Source organism: Barbus barbus, assembly GCF_936440315.1.
Source record: "Barbus barbus genome assembly, chromosome: 29".
NCBI classification, from domain to species: domain Eukaryota; kingdom Metazoa; phylum Chordata; class Actinopteri; order Cypriniformes; family Cyprinidae; genus Barbus; species Barbus barbus.
Genome location: NC_136757.1, coordinates 14089500 through 14106630, shown reverse-complemented (window position 1 = coordinate 14106630; position 17131 = coordinate 14089500). Strand labels below are relative to the sequence as shown.

The 17131-nt window shown below is 36.7% G+C and overlaps 2 protein-coding genes across 6 annotated transcripts in view; one reads left to right on the top strand and one right to left on the bottom strand.

Moving 5' to 3' along the window:
• The window catches only part of LOC306849487 (ral guanine nucleotide dissociation stimulator-like), a 28688-nt gene extending 15526 nt beyond the window's left edge, over window positions 1-13162 (bottom strand). The window contains exon 1 of one of the 4 annotated variants that reach the window (XM_079384551.1): window positions 12983-13162. Coding sequence is in view for 3 of the 4 variants with exons in the window: in XM_079384548.1 (XP_079240674.1) it covers window positions 2329-2523 (195 nt within the window). In the remaining variant the exon portion in view is untranslated. Of the gene's footprint in view, window positions 1-2328; window positions 2621-6419; window positions 6864-9314; window positions 9467-12982 lie in introns of those variants that run through there. The other 3 variants (XM_079384549.1, XM_079384550.1, XM_079384548.1) reach the window with 3 other exon arrangements.
• Window positions 9531-16806, top strand: LOC306849489 (prostaglandin E synthase 2). 2 transcript variants are annotated; one of them, XM_079384556.1, is made up of 7 exons: window positions 9531-9703; window positions 13791-13985; window positions 14077-14132; window positions 14517-14669; window positions 14773-14973; window positions 15064-15181; window positions 15748-16806. In XM_079384556.1, exons 2-7 carry the CDS (start codon window positions 13920-13922, stop codon window positions 15865-15867), a joined length of 714 nt encoding a protein of 237 aa, XP_079240682.1. In that variant the 5' UTR covers window positions 9531-9703; window positions 13791-13919; the 3' UTR covers window positions 15868-16806. The 2 variants fall into 2 exon arrangements, with proteins under 2 accessions (XP_079240682.1, XP_079240681.1); XM_079384555.1 differs by lacking the exon at window positions 9531-9703 and adding an exon at window positions 13367-13696.
• The last annotated feature ends 325 nt before the right edge of the window (window positions 16807-17131 follow it).

The window sequence follows — 17131 nt, the reverse complement described above, 5'->3', positions numbered from 1 at the left end:
TTCACTGGTAAACAATCAAAGAACCTTTACAATCGTGAAGATTGGATCAGTACATTTTCTGGGGGGTTTTTTTGAAAGAAATTTTAAATTGTAATAATATCTCACAACAATTGTTTTTACTGTATTTTTGATCAAGTAAATGCAGCCTTGGTGTCTTCTTTCAAAAACATAAAAAAAATCTCACTGACCCTTTTGATCAGCAGTATATGTTGTATATTATTTTCTTTAAAGGCTGACAGTATCTTGGACCATATTTAAAAATCTAAAACACATGACGGACATCTTGGATATATGCCTCAGGAGCAATTTTCTATAAGTATCGAAGTCTATATACCTGAATACAGAAAGTCTAAATTTTTCAACCAGTCAAGATTATAACAAAATATGAAAACAATTAGTTTCCCAGAATTGCTCCAAATGGTAATCAAGCCAGTCAAGCTAAATGCAGGCATATTTTAGAGTAAACAAACTATCAATCACTCTTTCAAGTTGATCGTAACAATTTCTCCCACTCATTTTTCGACAAGCGGTCAGTTTTTGACAATAACAGCATTAAAGTGCTCTTACACTGGATCCTTTATGGCAGCGGTTACGTTAAGAGATTAGCTGATCTATGTACTGAGCTTGTAATGATCCATTATACAAGGGTACTTTTACATCTGGCTGATTTGGTTTAGATCTTCAGGGCTGATGTAACCAATTCTGTGCTTTTGCCAAGCTATCGGCTGCCTTGAATCACTATAAAAGCAGAGATAAGTGCTTGCAGTGCCATTTTTTACAACCCATGCCATAATGAAAGAGGTTGAGAGAGACCGAGATAAGAGAGATAGATTTACAGCAAAGTTACTCCATCCATCACTCATGGTTACCCTAGAGCCAGTTTTTTGGATGTCTGTAAGTAGATGAGTCAAACATTTTTACAATAAAAGGGAAAAAAAATTTGATTTCTGTAATGAGGAAGGAAAACAAACAGCACCCACAAAGGAGAAGGACTCTAGTGGATGGAATGGGAGATTTAACCATCACTAATTGTGTAATGAGAGCAGATTAGATTTAGTCCGGTGAAGGTTAGCAGCTGGTGACACACTGGAACCTTCTTTTTGCGCGGAGTAAAGCTTCAGCGTCGTAAACAAGTTTTGGTGTGAATTGCTGTTTAAGTCACAACAATGTGCTGTTGCCATTGAAATGCAAGATAAAGAGAGGACATGTTGTTCACAAACCACAGTCAGATATCACAGGTTTAGCGTAACAGTCTAGAAACCATAGAAAAATGTGTGACTGCCATGGTGATAAAATAACCAAGAAAACCATTTTGTTCAGGAGAGCTTAAGAAGTCACAAATAGGAAATCAATAATGAATGTCTTTCATCAGAACTGACAAGTAAGTGCGTTGTCATGTATTACATAAGAGGTTCTCAAATATAATCATTCATACTAAGCTAACATATCTGCACTGTTGTGTGCAATCTTATCATAAACAAACTATAGAAATAACAGAACATCAGTAACATTGGATTGTATTAACAGATCAGCAAAATTCCTTGATAATGAATACCATATTACAGCATTTCTTTCCAAGTCCTTAACTAAAGGCTGTGTTTTCATTTAATACCTGAAGGGGATGTGATTCTCATTTGACTGTTTTATTTCCATGGCCCTTTCTGAGGTCAATTAGAGAAAGGAAAGTTGGAGACGGAGTGAATAAGAGGAAAACAGTGTGCCAGTACTCTTGCCAAGATCATGGTGGAGTTTTGATTTACTTCATGTAGGCCAACGAGAACAAGAGATTTCTGTGCAATGCATTTATGCTGCCTTGTCGTACTTATCTTGGCAGTCTCAAGACATAAGACATATACAAGACAAAGATCATATAAAACCAGCAGAATTTGTAACTGAGGTGGCAGATGTGCAAACGTATTTGAAATAGTTTATAAACTGCAATTTTCTATAAAAGAGAGAAACACTGGCAAAGAACAACAAAAACACTCATGCCAGCACAACAATCTATAGCTGCAGAGAATATATGCTGAAATGAAAAACAGAGGAAGAAACCCAAAATTTATATATATAAAAAACTTGTATCATAAAAACATGTATTTCAAAGCAGAAATACACACAAAATGTAATTTCTAACTAAATAAAATAATATTTCTAAATAATACTGTCAGTTTTTAAATATATGTATAATACTGTAGTATATTGTATCTATCTACACGCACACACCTTGTATCTCTCTCTCTCTCTCTCTCTCTCGCTCTTTCTATATACATACATACATACACACACACATTAATGGAAATAAGTTTGTTTAAATATATGTATTACTACCTCCAGGACAGGCAGGTCTGGATCCAAATGCGTAAAACTATTTAAGACCACCGGACATCCATCTCCGGGTGCGATCTCCAGCTTCACCCCATCCCAAATGTTTTTAATTTTCCATGTGCTGGACTCAAACAGCTCGTCCAGGGACGTGGGTTTGACACCTAGGGCGTCCGACTGCATCCCCATACTGTAGACCATTACTAAAAGACTGTCACCTCTGTTTACGATGTATTATTTTATAACAGACTCCATGTCCTGTCATCCAGACTTCTGCTGTAGCAACGAGTGATGGTCTGTATGAGTTTGGCTGAAGGGAATACCCTGAGGCGCTAGGCCACGCCCCTTGCGCGAATTCAGCCACCCGCCCTGAGCGCGCATGTGGCCCCGCCCCTCCCATGACTAAAATCGTGATGTCAAGTTCCGGGAAACTCTGTGAGCTACTAAAAATATCACTTTTAATCGCTTGATTATAACTTCATGTGCCAAAAATAAACGAATGCAATTGAAATGATTATGCTAACCTATTGTATGATTCATTAGTTTATGGCTTAAACATTAAAGGTATTTGTGAATAAAAAGGATTTGCTCAAATTAGCCTAATTAAAGTGACTCAATAATGAAACAACAACAACAACAATAATAATCAGTGCATTTAACATTTCTATTGTCTACCGATAGTTAAAAAAATAATACAAAATAGATTTCACATAGGTTAATTTTGACATTGTGAAAAAGCTTTGTGACACTATGAAGAATATCTAAACGAAACAATAAAAATACTTTCATTTTAAATGAAAGTATTTTCATGTAGGCCGGCTCATGTTAATACATTTTCTTCTTGATCCATCCTTTTTTGGGACAGCTGAACTGTATATGAACAGCCTAAATTGTAGGTTATTCATGTTTCAACCTCAAAATATTCGTTGAGCTACAAGCCTAGTTACCACAAAAAAACAAAAACAAAAAAACAGCATGATGCCATGGCCCTGGCATTAATTCATACTAATAGCGCCCTCTGTTGGTAAATACCGGTAACTCTAACTAGTAATTCTTCGAGGATGACTGCAACACTGACGCAAAGCTCCTAAGGATATTTAAAACCTCCAGAGGAATAGTGTTTTGCGAGAAAGAGCAGCAGCTGTCTGAGGCACCTGCTGGGGATGATGGTGTTTTCCCTGAGGTAACCATTATGATTACATCGTGAAATTTGACAAGACAGCTGTCTAAGTGAAGGAAAATGCTAAGTCTCTGTGCTGGAAGCTGTGAGCTGCACTGAAAACTTAAAGGTGCACTGAAATATTTTATTTATTTATTTTTGCAAATAATAAAATAAAATACTCTGATGAAATGATTTATCAGATTAAAGGGTTCGTTCACCAAAAAATTTAAATTATGTCATTAATTAGGCTGCTCACCCTCATGTCGAACCAAACCTTTTAAGACCTTCGTTCATCTTCAGAGCACATATCAAGATATTTTTTATGAAATCTTAAAGCTCTCTGACCCTGCATAGACAGCAACACAACTACCACGTTCAAGGCCCAGAAGGGTTTAAGGACATCATTAAAATAGTCCATATAACATCAGTGGTTCAACCATAATTCTATGAAACTACGAGAATATTTTTTGTGCGGCAAAATCAGAAATAAAGACTTTATTCAACAGTGCCTCATGGTACTCTCGTGAATGGGTGTTGAAGACTGACACGGAAGAGAAGAAATTTTAGAATAAAGTCTTAATTTTTGTTTTACATTGCAAATGCAGGGTCAGAAACCTGTCAGATTTCATAAAAAATACATTAATTTGTGTTCCTAAGATGAACGAAGGTTTTATGGGTGAGTAATTAATGACTGAATTTTCATTTTTGAGTGAACTATCCCTTAAAGAATCCTCAGATCAATCTTCTAGAAAAGCTATTCATTCTCATGGAGGAAGTCACTGTCATGTCATGACCATCCGTGTCATGCAGTTGTTTACTACAGATTATAGTTGCAACAATAATATGTATAGCCAGTGCTTGCGGCTCTTTACAAAGCATAAACATTACACCTCAATGAAACAAAGCAAACTATATAACACACTCAATATCCATAGAGCAACCGGGCCAATAGGTGTCAGTATAAAGTACAAAACTGCCAGTATTATTGGGATGAATAAGAGCCAGCTAAGTGTAAAAATGTTTGCACCTTAAACTCAATTTCTCTGCCATTACTTTTAACTATATTTAGGATTCACATAAGCTTTAAATGATGTACTGATGTTTCCTGTGACTACTTCCAATAATAGATTTGCAGCCATAATTCAAGGCAGCACAAACTGAACTGGATGTGAATAACCCTGGGATCTCTAGTTGAATTGAAACAGTTGTTAGTTATGCTCGGCTGCCATGCAGAGCGATCACACAGAGTTATTATACTGAAAGTTTTCTATGCATCAGATCTCTCGGGTTTGAAACACCATCCAAATAAATCTTGCAACAAGAACACAGAATACACATCAATGCACATCATATACTGTTTATTTATTCATGCGCTCTGTGAACTCTCAAACTGTGAGAGAGCTGGTGTCATATTAAATTGCATTTAAGGCATTTAGTACTTTTCTCAGTAAAAATGTCCTTAGAATTAACCAATAACTACATAACAGCATTTTCAGCTGTACTATTAATGTACAATACCATTCAAAAGTTTGGGGTGAGTAGTTTTTTTTTCTTTTTTTCTGCAAAGGTGCTTTAAATTGATCAAAAATGACAGCAAAACATCTATAACATTACAAAATATTTCTATTCCAAAGAAATGCTGTTCTTTTAAACTTCTATACATCAGATAATCCCAAAAAATGTGCCATGGTTCCTTAAAAATATTACACAGCACAGTGGATTTCAATACTGAAAATAAGAAAAAAATATTGAGCAACAAAACAACATATACAAGTAATTTCTGAAGGATCATGTGAGACTGAAGACTGGGCTGCTGGAAATTCAGCTTTGCCATTTTCAAATATATTGAAATATTAAACATTTATTTTAAATAGAAATATTTCACAAATGACTGTTTTTAACACATTTATATGGACCTAAATGTCCATGCAATATTTTTCTTTAACAGAAATAATGACCCATGCCACCAAAAATTTGGGATTGCTGTAACATGTATACTTAGGCTATCTCTGCCGCAGCTGGAGCTCAATTGCACAACCACTATTTGCGCTGCTCTCTGCTGAGATTGATAGATAACAGCTTGTTGTTCTCTTACAGCACCAGCATGGTTCATAAATCTTTGGAGAAGCTTCATTTGATCTCTTCTGTAATTTTGCCCAGGCATATGCAGTCAAAAACCAGATTATAAGATATTGAAGCCCCTTTCCAATTGACACTTAAACAGGGCTAAATAACTTTTCTATTATCCTTCCTACAATCCGGAATCAAGGCCATCAGAGTTCTCGCATAAGTGTTAGCAAACAATGTTCACCCTGAACCCAGTCTTCTCTCCTAACAAGCCTGTGTGATCCTGACAAAGGACACATGTACTTTGAGAGTACACAACTTCAAATAACAAATGTTATGAGCCTGAAACATTTTTATGCTTTTTCTGCATACTCATAATTTCAACCAGATACACAATTACACAGTGGTACCTTATCAAGGGAAAACAATTGATAATGTTTTATTAATTTTGAGATGCTTGCTTAAATATCAGTTCTGAGTGGTTAATTGGAATGTTTTGAAAATTTGACTACTTCATGTTGTTCTTTCTTTCGTTCTTTTCTTTACCATGTCAAACTAAAGAATGACCTAAGGTATGCACTTCTCAGGCTTTGGAAAGCACCTGAAAGATACTAACCGAGCCCAGATTTGTTTAAAATGAGCAGGAAGCAGCTTGTCACTCATTGGTATCCATTCACACCCACACACAAACACTACCGCCTTAAGGACATTTCAAACTGTAGTCTGTACCGACACATTTCCTTATAATAATAGCCCACTATCTTAAGAAGAAATGACAAAACATTCATTTTATCTACATTAATCTAAATTAAACTAAATCTGGTAAGATGAACTAGACAGACTGTTAGAGGAAATAAATGGTTATTACCTGTTTTCTTTCCTCTAAACCCTCCAAATCACAGTACGAAGCTTCATTCACGTACACACAACCCAAGCCGCACCAGCGTATCAGTTGAACAAGTTGATCAAACCTGTCTTTCCAACACATCACCTTCTCAATTGAGACTTTTTACCGTCAACTGCAAGAGATCCTCAATCTTGTGACAGATATGAAGCACAAAATTCTCCTTCGCCATTCGCTGACCCCAAAACACTGGCCCTGTCCGACACGTGTGGACTCAAACAGCTGTATCAATACGCAGGTAACACAACTCTGACTCTCTCACTGAACACTACAACGCTTGCTGAGGTTTCTGTCATAAGCTCTTCTATTAACACCCTCAAGGTTACTCTGAAATCATTTGTAATGGCTATGATGCACAGGCTGCTCTGGGAATTCAGTAGAATTCCCACACAAAATGAAATTGCAAGTGAATCAAACAAACCTAAAAACCTGTGTGACAACTTCCTGTTCCAACAAGCATTCAAACCATGTGAAAGAGTATTTTCTGGTGTGTCATTGTAAAAAATTATTTTGTTATAATTTTACCTTTCAGTATCCTTTAATACTAGCTCCACCAAAGCATGTTCTTTTACCCAGTTACAAAAACTCCTTAATTTCAATTTATTTTTACTACAAAACTGTTAATTTTTAATGTAGTCTGATTTCACACGGGTATTAAAAACATTTTTTCTTTTTATCAGTTCTTGGAAATAAAGTTAAACAAAGTCAAGGTACCAGACTGATCAGAAATAGTGAAATAATACGAAATAATCACTGGATCTGACACAGTTTGTCAGGTCTTTGAAGGCTATATTTAGAGTTTCTGTTTTTTTAGGTATATCAGGAAAACTAGATTTCCATTTTGTAAATGAAATAGTCTATGTACTTTACTCAGTCATTAACCTCTTATTCAGAGTCTCTCTGTTTTTCTGTTTGTTTTCTGTACAAATCTTTCACAGACACTGCCATGCCATTAGTTAAATGGCCAGTTCTTGGCTAGAATAAGCTGCAGTATGGACTGTCAAAGGTCTAGACGAAACCTGACCCTCAAACACAGACCACACACACAGGTGGATATTGATGTTCAAGAGGCCAGACCTTGTAAATGCATGTCTATGTGGCTTAAAACAATGATGTTGCTATAACAGGCCAGTGTGGAACACTTCTCTGGAGTGCAATCCAAGCAAAAACAACAGTTTTAAGTATATTGCAAGTCACCAAACTTCTTTTCAAAAATAGGTCAAGAACTTAATTCACTCTGACCCAACATAGTATGTAAACCTCAGATTCTTTTTCACACTGAGAGCTCATATACTTTCCTTTCTTGAGTGCCACAGAAACACCATTCTGTGGCTCAATTTATAACCCTGCTGTATTCTCTGGAGCTCCATTACGATTCTAAGACGCTTTGACACGCAGAACTTGGCATTTAAAAGTGCTTTCTCCTCACCACTGAGGCCAAATAAGAAACTATATCAAAAGCTCTGTCCAGTCGCGAATGAGTACAGACAGTTAATGGCTGAGACATGGATACAAGTGAATCTGATACCACTGTCACCAAACATCGCTGCTGAAAAGATTATGATCATTAAAAAAAAAAAAAGTGTTGTGCCATGCCTACTGATGTGAATGAATCTTTAGTGAGTTTATTAAGATCTGAAATCAATGGAGATCAATTTAAGGTGTTCACTGAGACACAAACTATGACTTTGTTAAGAATTGGTCAATGACATACAGTATAAGAGTGTCCATGATAATGAAAAGGAAACAATCTTTTAAAAATCTAGCTCAAAACAAGTAAGTCATGTTAAAAACCTTTAAAAAAGTATACTATTTTATACTGAATTACTTCAATAACAAAAGCAATATTTCCCTTACACTTTGAGTGTACACATCTAAATTATTATTTCTAAAAGTAATAACTCAGTTTTTTTTTTTTTTTTTACAAAAGTCATGGCATATTAATTAAAAAATATCATGATAAAATATATTTTACACATTTAAAAAAATATTTTTTTTTCTAAGAGATTATAATAAAAGATGCCAAACTACTTATTAATGATTTATTTTCAAGAATTAAAGAGGTATTTACAGTCGTATCACCCTGATATACAGTATACACACACACACACATATATATATATATATATATATATGAATATATGAATGAATTAAACATGCTCATCCTACATGGTCACTGCAGTATGAAGTGCATTTTAACACATTTTAATTAAATTAATATATGTGGACAAACATGAGCATCATGTCATTAACCCAGTTTCTTTTTCTGACACTTCATTTATTCAAACAAATCCAAAACAAAACCCACACGGCCAAGAGTGGATCACATACATTTCAAGATGACTCATAAAACTTGAAGCAGTTGCAGTGCAGTACTGAAGTGGACCATATAATATGCGATATAGAAGGGCTCAGTAACCTAGACGCATACACCTGCAGAAGTGCTGACACATAAAAACACCTGCCACTTAGCAAAAGTAACATCATCCTTGAACATCTCTGGCCGAAATGTGCCACAGAAAAAAAAAAAAACAGCCAGGGGCAGCATAGCAACAACATCCTGTTCAGCATGCCAAAAGTAGAGCTCACTATTGAGCGCAAGGCATTCACAACTAACTCCAGACGCCGTAATCGATTAGTTGTAACCCGTTTCATGACCAAGAACAGCAAGAACTGACATCCTTTCACCATGAAAACACCACATCACTTAAAGTCCTCATTGGCTCTAATCCAGCATGCATGAAAACAGCAGAATCCAGCCAAAGGGTGAGCACATACTTGTACTAAATGAAAACACACACACACACACACCAACTCGCACCAGGTGAATCAGAACGAAACAACTGCAGTCTCTCTTACCAGATCATCCAGGATGGAGACAGGGAAATCAAACATGCACATCTTCACAGGCTGAGCCAGGGCTTTATGCAGGCTGAACAGAGATTTGGGCTCCATCTTACTCGATGGAGAGAGTGCAGGCTGCTGTCCAGGCGCCTGCTTCATATTAGGGGAATGCTGCTCCCCCTTGTCTGCTCTCTCATTGATACACAACTCCCTCCCTCCCTCCCTCTCTCTCTCTCTCTCTCCCTTCCAAGAGTGAGTTCACAGGCGCTCTCTCTTTCGCACACAAAAACTACTCGCCTCTCTCTGTGTATTTCTCCTCACTAGTTACACTCAGCACAAACAGGAACTTGCTGCAGCTGTCACTAACACTCAGCTGTCATCTACTTCTCTCGCATCAGGAGACGGTAAGAAATCTGAACGACTCGACCTCCTCCCAGCGCTTCCTTTTGCACATTGTCTCGCTGTCTAACAATCTCCTAACCATGTAAACACCCACACCCATACATGCGACGTAGGTATGCAGGTAGATCTTGCTTTAAAATGCAGCGTCTCTGCAGAACAGTGTCTCTCTCCCTCCCTCTTAAGACATCGCATTCAGTCCACGGCTGTCGCTCACACTCCTCATAAAGATATAGACGAGTTTGGCCAGGTGTTTTCTGCGTTCTGCTGTGCTTTTCCCCTGACGTGCCCCTTAGAGACCCTGTGTTTGTGTATCTGAGAGTGCTTCGGCAGTGGAAAAGTGCTTTCTGGCTCATGTGCTCTGTGCATTTTGTTTGAGCAACAAACAAAGTGCCCAGAGTGTGTTCTCGCTCGTGTGACCAGTCTGCCCAGTGACCTGTGCAGCTGAGAGTCTGGGTCTGGATCCTACAAAACACACACACACACACACACACATATAAATGGCCGACATGCACTCAGATCCATTAAAGAGTTGAAAAAAATTGCAATGCCCTATCATTAAATCTAGATCACGAAGCTTTTCGACCACAAACAGCTGTCCTATGCTAAAACAGCCTTAACCATAACAGTATATGAGATATTTGTCTTGTACTCTGCGCGAGTTAACGGATGCAAACAAATACATACATCCGTCATGCAACAGGATAAAAAAAAAAGCATAAACCCGGATAGCACACAGTTCGATATCGGAGGGTTGCATGTGATGATTATCTAACGGCAGGCATAGTTGAGGACCACGGGGAGGTGGCACTCTATTATGAAAGCACAGACTGTGGGAACTGTTTTGAAATGCAGAGGATATCCTACGCAGCCATAGAGAGATGTGGTTGCCATGGAGACAGCAAACGCTCAACCTTTGAAAAGAGATGCCTAGAGGAACTGCAATAAAGTCCACAGAGACAACTGTATTTGCACAAGAGCACCATATCTCACCACAAAGACGTGTGCACAAAAGCAGTTTCTATATCAAATCGGTCTCAGATTTGTGCACTACAGTTGCATTCATTTAGCACTCACTTAGAATACGCACTAACATGTCTTGACTGCATTCATGTCATTCCATTCACGTCCAGACATGTGCAAGTTTTCTTGTGAACACATGGATTGTTGAAACACTACTTCTCAAGTATGATGGCTTTAACAGTTCAAACTTCAAACACAGACCAAGGAGATGTAAAACGTAATACAACAATTTTATAGAGTATTTGAAAGGATAGTTGAACAATATTAGAATTCTATACTATTTTATCTTAATAAATGCTACAAGTGAATTTAGGCATCACAGCATTATAATTTACAGTATGAAAAATAGATATTCATTTTGAGATTTGATAAAGATTATATTGTTAATACAGAGTATTTGGATTATTAGCATTAAAATTAACTTGTGATAGATGACAGTAAATGTAATCTAAACAAAAAAAGAGCAAGCATAATTAAATATCTGTTTAAATGTGATTTTTAAAGAAATTAATACTTTTATTCAGCAAGGATGCAATAGTGTTTGCTTGAACTGTATAGTCATCAAAGAATCAAAAACCTTATTTAAATTGTAATATTATTATTTTTATTGCGTTTTTGATCATATAAATCATATTGTGCATCTCTAATTTATATCATGCAATGTGATGCTTGCATTGCAAATAATTTAAAATTTACATTTTATTGTAGAAGAGACTTTGAAGCATTTAGCTTCAGTTGAAGTGAACCTAATATTTTATTTTTGTTTAATGCATTATTTCATTTCCGCACAAAAATGATTGAGATCGTAAAACAATTGCTGAACCCCCTGCAGAACAGTTGCGTTCCACCTGTTAAGGAGCCCTGCTTTTATAAACACTCTCTAACTAAGAACTGCGTGTTGTAGAATAAGAGGTAATAGAAAGGCAGGGAAGGAAGCACAGCTTCTGTCTGAACACACACACAGAGATCCAACTCCACACAAAGACAGGACAGGGTGGTGTTGGAGAGGAACTGTTGGAGCCGTTCACTTTAATGTTCCACTCGGCCTCAGGACACTGGCAATGGAATCATGAAGAAACGTTACACGTAGATGGTAAACTTCTCTCTCAAGATAAAATTTTCCATGGGCTGTACCTCAACAACCACATGTTGAAGCAGACTATTTTAACAGCATGAAGACAGCTACTGTACTGTTAAGAATGGTTCTATTAAAATATGTATCTAGACATTCAAAATGTTTTTAGTCATAAGTTATGCAAGATGAATCTGTTATGTGGTATTAAAGTAATATATGCCATTGGCAATAGCTGTTACTATTAGACCTCTAACTGGAAGACCAATGACACATGTGGTGACAGATACAAATCCTATTGCCAAAGAGGATGCCACAAACATTCTGCATCCTCTTTATTGTGCAATGACTCGTCGATTATAACATGCTGTAAACAACTGTCTGCACATTCTTAAACGCTTTTCCTTTGTTTAAAACATCAGTTAAACAATTCTGAGTTCCATTTTCCTGACAGATAATTTTCCTTTTGCCAGTTACCATATCAGTACAGAACACACAAATGTTAAAATTGTTACTAGGCCTCCTGCTGGTGACCCACTGTGAAACGGTTTAGTCCAAAGGGTCAAAGTTTGGCTGGTTAGCTTGGCCCAGTTAGTCCAGACTGTTAGATGCTGTAACTAAATCATCCAGCTTAAGAGCATGCATTGATGTTATATATATCTAATATTTAATTATATTGTTGTAGAGGTTTTCTCTGTGTCCGAATCTGGCTAACAGGGTTCTTAAAATCATGAAATGGATATTTTAACTCTGTTTTCATGTTACAAGATAATTGCTAGTAAACTTAATTATAAATTAATAAAAGGTATTAAAATGTATAAATTAACTTAAACTTAAGGGGGTGAAACAATATACGTTACATATTTAGAGAGTTTTAATCTGGTTTTATGACTTTTTTCCATTTCTTTAAGGATAAAAATGACATTTTCAAATAATTTTAAATGACGCAAAACTTGGAGCAACTTTAACAATTAAATGAAACTAACCTATAATCAAGGGTTTGAAGCAACTGCTTTTAAGATGAATGGGAATGCTAACAGATAGAGACCTCCTTGGCCCAACATGTCCTTGTTTTGTTCTATAAATATTATCCCTAATAATAACATTTAATTTAGTCTGCTATGCAGGTATTTTTGAACAAACAAACAAATAAATAAATAAATCTAGAATAGGGTGTCTTGTCACTCACCAGTTAAGTTCAAAAACAGATGAAAATGTTTATGGTCAATTGATACTACACAGCGAAATTAAAGTAGGTCGGCATAAGATGCCCAGATGTTGCTGACGAGTTCGATGGTAGTACTCGAATATTTCTTTTATCTCCTTATTTTAATAGTAGGACACGTGACCTGTTATTTTTCTCCGCGCTGCTAGGATCACGTGGTAGAGATTATTGAAGCATATTTTTAAATTGTATTTCAAATATTTTAATATGTAAAAGCTATTATATATTATAAAAACTATTATACTAATATACTTTTGTAAAGAAAATATTTTAATGCGGAATTCGGTTTTTGAGCCCCTCGCGCCCCCTGGAGGGAGTAAATTATCTTGTAGTATTTGTTTCATTGCGCTTGCCGTAGACTTGTGGGAGTTATGTAAAATCATGATGGCGGCGGCCTGTGCGAGAACGCTCAGTAAGGTCGCCCGGTTAGTTTTAGACACGCCGACATGCCGTGTAACAAACACCGCAGCATTAGTGCCGAGAATCTCCATGAATCTCCTGCAAGGAAGGTCTTACGGTACCGGCGGAGCGGGATTTAGACCCGGAACGCTGCTCGCTGCGCCGGTGCGTGGCAGTGGGAGAGTGCTGGGATGCGCCTTCTTGCTCGGTGGTGGTTTCGGCTTGTACCAGACCGTCAAACTCACGCTTCAGCGTCACCTTGCAGAGGAAAAATCAAATGTATATATATACAGTTTTGGATGAGAGTGTTGAAATGTGCCCTTAGTTTTGCGGTTGTTTGCTCACCGTGGTTTTATTAACTTGTTTTGAACAGGCACCTGAGCTGGGAACAGATCTGAAGTTGACTCTGTATCAGTATAAGACCTGTCCGTTTTGCAGCAAGGTGCGAACCTTCCTAGATTATCATGGTCTGCCATATGAAATTGTGGAGGTCAATCCCGTTATGCGACAGGAGATCAAGTGGTCCACTTACAGAAAAGTTCCCATCCTGATGGTGAACGGGACAGTGGTATGTCGCTCGTTTCTGATGATGATCGATATCATCTTTCTGATATATGATGCTTCAGCTCATCAAGTCCCTCTCTGTTATATCTCAACAGCAACTCAAAGATTCTTCTGTAATAATTAGTCTTTTGAAGACATATCTGGTCAGCAGGTGAGTATCTTCTACTTGATGATCTTTTATATGAATGTTCACGTTCAAATTTATTTGTGGTTTTAATGACTTTATTTGTAGCATAAACATTTGGTATGTTTGTGTATAGTCATTTAGAAATTACTATACCCCCCCCCCCCCCCCCCCCCCCCAAAAGTATAATTATTCTTCAGAAAGCAGAATGAAAAGTGACAACAAACAATGTTCTGTTCACAGTATTGATTGGAAATTGACAATTTGATGTTTTCCTGAAGTTGGAGGGGGATTGATGGAGAGTGAACTTGAGCACTGTGTTCAGTTTTGTAATAGTTGCTTTGCTTTAGGCAAATAAATGTAAATATAAATGCAAATTTTAATTGATTGTTTGTTCACTGCTTCCTTTAGGGAAAAAACAATATCTGAGATTCTCACTTGTTATCCTGAGATGAAGGCAAAAAATGACAGTGGAAAAGATGTGATAGAGTTTGGCAATAAGTACTGGGTCATGGTGCAAGAGACAGACGCTGATCGTCTATATCCTGGAAAAGACACCAGAAAGTAAAGCAAATCAGTTATGTCTGAAAGTGATTGCTTTATTATCCTTTTTTAAATTGAATTTACATAGTCAAACATAATTATTGTATTAACAATTTTTGCCCAGAGAGGAGATTAAATGGCGGAAATGGGCAGATGAGTGGCTGGTGCACCTAATTTCCCCAAATGTTTACCGAACGCCGACTGAAGCCCTTGCATCCTTTGACTACATAGTGCGAGAAGGCAAATTTGGCACATTTGAGGGATTCTTTGCTAAGTATTTTGGAGCTGCTGCCATGTGGATCATTTCAAAGAGATTGAAAAATAGGTATGTTTTCAAGCATTTTAAATGATACATAATAAAGATATTTGTCAAAAATGTTTTGATGATAAAGTTTAACCTCATCATACTACACAGACACCAGCTGCAAGATGATGTAAGACAGGATCTCTACAAGGCTGTCAATGATTGGGTGGCAGCCATTGGAAAAAAGAAGAAATTTATGGGAGGCGATCAACCCAACCTTGCAGATCTGGTATGTGTTTCTCTCTCAGTCTAAAATTATACATAAATACTGTTGTGAAGTTTGGGTCTGTAAGATTTTAATTTTTTTTATGTTGATGGAAAAAGTCTCTTTTAGTTACAAAAGCTTAATTTATTTGATCTAAAATACTGTAAAAATAGTAATTGTTAAATATTACAATTACATTTTTTTTTCAATTTTAATATATTTTAAAATGTAATTTATACTTTTGACGACAAAGCTGATTTTCAGCAGCCAGTGTTGAAAAAATTGTACTGCCTAATATTTTTATGATCAGTAATATATAAATTAAAGTTAAAGGAACAGCACTTATTTGAAATAGAAATGTTTTGTAACATTAAAAAGTCTTTACTGTCACTTTTGGTCAATTTAATGCACACTTGCTAAATAAAAGTATTTTATTTACACTTTTTTTGGACCCCAAACTTTTGAATGGTAGTGTTTATTTTTGCTTGAGAGATGTGAATTAGATTATTTCTGCTTCTTCATTACTAACATATTTATTTATCTCTGGTCTGATGGTAAAAAACTTCTTACACCGTGTGTTTTCAACACAGGCCGTGTTTGGTGTTCTGAGGGTTATGGAGGGCCTTCAGGCATTTGATGATATGATGGAACATACCAAGGTGAAGAACTGGTATCGACGTATGCAGAAGGCCACACAACGGGAGTCATAAAATCAAAGCTGCTGTCATCTTTCAACTTGAAGCCCTTGATACCACAGCACAACTTCTCAGTATCCGAAAAAACAAGCTTGATGCCATCTAATGGTAGTCTACTGGTTTTGCAAATTTTAAAAGACTAAGTTTTGTCCAGCAATTAATCTGGCTTCCTTCCTTCCTTTGCTCGGACTGTAATCACGGAGCTAAGAATTTAATTTGAACAGATTTGTAAAAAACACTCAGAATGCTGCACCCCCCCCCCCCCCCATAATTTGTTTTGCAACTAAACTGGATTTCTGTGTATCTCTCATAATGCTTCTTTTACTTTAAGCAAAGTGCAATCTAAAGCAAATGCTATTTAAAGTAAAACAACCTCATATGATATATAGACATTGTGAATGGGTTTTAGAGGGATTGTTTTGAAATCATCCGTTTTTTACATCTCTGTGAACTAGATTGAATCTTGAAAGTAGGTTACCCACAAATGTATAATCTGGTAATTTATTCAATTTTTCAGCAAATGACGGTTAATTTATTTTTCCATACGTTACTCTTTCTTGTTTTGTAATACTGAAGTGCTGCCACTCTCATCATGTGGTATTTAGGTTACCTAAGCAGGTGAGCTCAGCCCTGATAGAGCCCTGTAGATGCGTTTGTCTACCTCAGTTTGCATTACTGTTCTCTGGTTCATAAGTGTCCAATCTGAAGTTGCAGTGACTTTAAAATCTGTGGTTTACTGAATGTTCATATTAATGGGTTTCAACCTTGGGTTCTCAAGGGGTTTAATTTAAAATGTGGTTTTACTGAGTAATGGTTATGTGAAAGTTGCTTTGGACATTTGGGGTGTCCATTTAACCAAGAACATTTGCCTATGCATCATATTTTGATTCGACAAAAGTGATACATTTTTGTCAATGAAATAAAGTAAAAATCTCAAGCAGATGGTTATCAGCTAACGTTAGTCATGTTTTTCTCGAAATAATAAAGCGAACGCATGTTAGATAAGACTCTCCTACAAATTAAAATATACACTGATCATTCTAATGTCACCAGAACAGATTGTGAATAAAATGGCAATTTATGTATGAGAAAATTTCATGGACAAAGGTTGGAATAGGAGGCACATAGCAACGCGTCGTTGGTATGGAAACCTAATCAGCTTCAGTTCATTGGGCGTTAAACACACTTCTCAAATCTTTGTCGCTGAAGTTTCGAACCAGCCAATCAGAAGCAAAACAGACTGTAGAAGGCGGGGTTTAGAGCGTCAGACGCGTCTCTG

Bases quoted from the DNA above. Each gene is read 5' to 3' on its own strand.
- LOC306849489 (XM_079384555.1), top strand. From the start codon at position 13,400: ATGATGGCGGCGGCCTGTGCGAGAACGCTCAGTAAGGTCGCCCGGTTA. The intron at 13,986-14,076 runs GTATGTCGCTCG...ATATCTCAACAG, and splicing joins TGATGGTGAACGGGACAGTG to CAACTCAAAGATTCTTCTGT. The intron at 14,974-15,063 runs GTATGTTTTCAA...CATACTACACAG, and splicing joins TCAAAGAGATTGAAAAATAG to ACACCAGCTGCAAGATGATG.